Source organism: Bubalus kerabau, chromosome 9 (assembly GCF_029407905.1).
Source record: "Bubalus kerabau isolate K-KA32 ecotype Philippines breed swamp buffalo chromosome 9, PCC_UOA_SB_1v2, whole genome shotgun sequence".
NCBI lineage: Eukaryota > Metazoa > Chordata > Mammalia > Artiodactyla > Bovidae > Bubalus > Bubalus kerabau.
Genome location: NC_073632.1, coordinates 52,051,179 through 52,054,155, shown reverse-complemented (window position 1 = coordinate 52,054,155; position 2,977 = coordinate 52,051,179). Strand labels below are relative to the sequence as shown.

Below are 2,977 nucleotides of genomic sequence, written 5' to 3'. Positions count from 1 at the left end.
CAGATTTTGGTAGAATCAAGTCTAGGCTGTAAAAACACACTATCAAAACATTAAGAATTTAAAATGATGATAGATAAGCTCCATCCAGCCTCACAAGCATCTTTCCTCAATTAAAAGAGATCGAAGTGAGACTTTTAAAATAATATAAATTTAGAACTATCTAGGATTTCATCAATCATTTAGAATTTCCTTTCCTACAATCCTTGGCTTTCTTAGCAGACCATATGAGGGCACAAGCAACTATAGTCAAACATCCATCACTTAGTTAAGTGACCTTGGTTCAATCATTTACCCTCTGCAACCTGTTTCTTCACCTGTAACAGGGTGTTTAAAATGTCTCGAGAGAGAGTGTCAGAGACTAAGTTAATATGTGCAGAGCACTTAGCATGCAAGATCACTCTACGTGTTTGTTCAAGACAGTAAGGAGATGAAGGCAGATATTGACCAGGCTCTTTACATAACCTGGTGATGCTATCGGTTTATTCCAATACCACTGGTAGTAAGTTTCTTGACATGGGTTTTAAAACTCTTTGTACCAAAAATGCACATTAAAGATTATAAAGTAACCAAACCACCAAAAATAAATAACTCCTATTTATGCCACACCTCAGTGCCCAGCACCTACAAAGCTTTCCCCAAATGGATATTTATCAGTGAAATGCCCAAACTTCCTCATTCACAGTATATTTCCTCACTCAATTTTTCTCGGGGGGCCAAAATATTAAATTTATGCTTAATATTTTGGGATCAAACAATACATTATAATATCTCATGCAGCACTCAACAAATGTTACTGTGTTTCCTAAGAAAAGTTAGAATGAGCTACAGCTCCCTTACAACTTCATTGCAACACCCCAGGGCCTCTCAGTACCTAGCATGGGGAACCATGGGTTCCTCATTTTACACTTTAGAAAGCACTTTCTTTCACAACTATCAGCTCACTTATCTTCACCACAAATACTGTGAGACACTATTGTAGATGAGGAAACTGAGACTGCAAGACAGTGTGTTCAAGGTTTCACAGCTAGGAAGTTGCAGGTTTCCTGGATTCTGACTCCTGAGTCCTCTTCCCAACCTGCATGCTGGTCCTTCCTCTGCTAAGAATGTCAATCGTATCTTTTAATCATCTTCATTGTTTTCCAGTATCGTTTTCCACAAAATCTTAGTAGACTGAGATACACAAGAAATATTTCCAAACTCTGATACTCCTTTTCAAATTTATATTTGAATTCCTCAACTACACAAAGTGTTATTCCAAAATATTATTTTACAATAAGTGAATCTCCACCAAACTTTTTTTTTTAATTACAGCAGGTATATGTTTAGCTTCCCAGGTGGCACAGTGGTAAAAATCCACCTGCCAGTGCAGGAGATGCAACAGACTTGGGTTCAATCCCTGGGTCAAGCAGATCCCCTGGAGAAGGGAATGGCAACTCACTCCAGTATTCTTGCCTGGAAAAATTCCATGGACAGAGGAACCTGGGGGACTGCAGTATATAGGGTCGCAAAGAGTCACAACTAAGCAACTGAGCACACATGCATGTATGTGTGTGTCAGGAACACAGTAAAATCCAGCTTTCAGATGAGACAGCAGAAAAGCTGTCTTGCAAATTAGAGAATGAAAATTTAAAAAAATAAGAACTAACAGTCATCAACAGATTAACATGTGCCAGACACCTTACTAAATGATTTACAAAAATGAAACCTTTCTAATAACTCTGTGGTGTAGATATGATTATCATACTTATTTTTAAAGGTGAGAGACTTGATGATCAGAAGCCATAACTTAACCAATATACAACTGAAAAAGATCTGGAATAGAATAATCTTGAAAACAGCTAGAGGACACACACAACCTGATTTCAAGATATACTATAAGTTATAGTAATCAAGATAGTGTGGTACTCGCCAAATATAAACATATAGATGAATGGAACAGGATTGAGTCCTTAAATAGATCTACATAGAGGATCAGTTCACTTTCAACAAAGGTACCAAGGCAACTGCACAGAAAAGCTTAGCCTTTTGAACAAATGGTGATAGAACATCCACATGCCAAAAAAAAAAAAAAAGAACTCTAACCCACACCTAGCACCACAGACAAAAATTAAACTCATGAGAGATCATAAACTTAAAAATCTAAAAACTATTAAACTCCTAGAAAAAAATAGGATACATCTTCTGTGACTTTGGGACCCACAATGATTTCTAACAAGAAACACAAAAAGAATGATTCATAAAAGGAAATCAATAAATTGGACTTCATCGATGTTTAAAAGACACTGTTTCCTCTTTGTCTGACATCCTAGCGAGGCTGCAGAGGTTGCAGCTGCTCTCCGGGCTTCTCGATGCCGCCCAAGGACGACAAGAAGAAGAAAGATGCCGCCAAGTCGGCCAAGAAAGACAAAGATCCAGTGAACAAATCTGGGGACAAGGCCAAAAAGAAGAAGTGGTCCAAAGGCAAAGTTCGGGACAAACTCAATAACCTAGTCTTGTTTGACAAGGCAACATATGACAAACTCTGTAAAGAAGTTCCCAATAAGCTTATAACTTCAGCTGTCGTCTCTGAGAGACTGAAGATTCGTGGTTCCCTGGCCAGAGCAGCCCTTCAGGAACTCCTTAGTAAAGGACTTATTAAACTGGTTTCAAAGCACAGAGCTCAAGTGATTTACACCAGAAACACCAAGGGTGGAGATGCCCCAGCTGCTGGTGAAGATTCGTGAACCTGGGGCTCCTATACGAAGTATACATCCCCTTCACAAGGGTCTATAGTTCTGATTTGATTTTTTTTTTTCTTTTTTTAAACAGTTCCAACCAGCTGTACATTTTGAAAAATAAAACTTTATTAAATCAAAATAAGATAAAATAAAAGACACTGTTTGAAAAAGTAAAGCACAAGCCACAGACAGGATGAAAATACCTGCAATGCACTTCTGCTAACGAACCTGAATCTTGAATTTGTAAAGAATTTCCAGAA

At 37.9% G+C, this 2,977-nt stretch overlaps 1 protein-coding gene across 1 annotated transcript; it reads left to right on the top strand.

The window, feature by feature from the left end:
* Window positions 1–2,330: 2,330 nt before the first annotated feature.
* LOC129619871 (40S ribosomal protein S25-like) lies at window positions 2,331–2,745 on the top strand. The gene has a single exon (XM_055535318.1). It carries the CDS (start codon window positions 2,349–2,351, stop codon window positions 2,721–2,723), a length of 375 nt encoding a protein of 124 aa, XP_055391293.1. The 5' UTR covers window positions 2,331–2,348; the 3' UTR covers window positions 2,724–2,745.
* The last annotated feature ends 232 nt before the right edge of the window (window positions 2,746–2,977 follow it).

What these genes read in the sequence shown, in the direction of transcription:
- LOC129619871 (XM_055535318.1), top strand. Translation starts at nt 2,349, where the DNA reads ATGCCGCCCAAGGACGACAAGAAGAAGAAAGATGCCGCCAAGTCGGCC.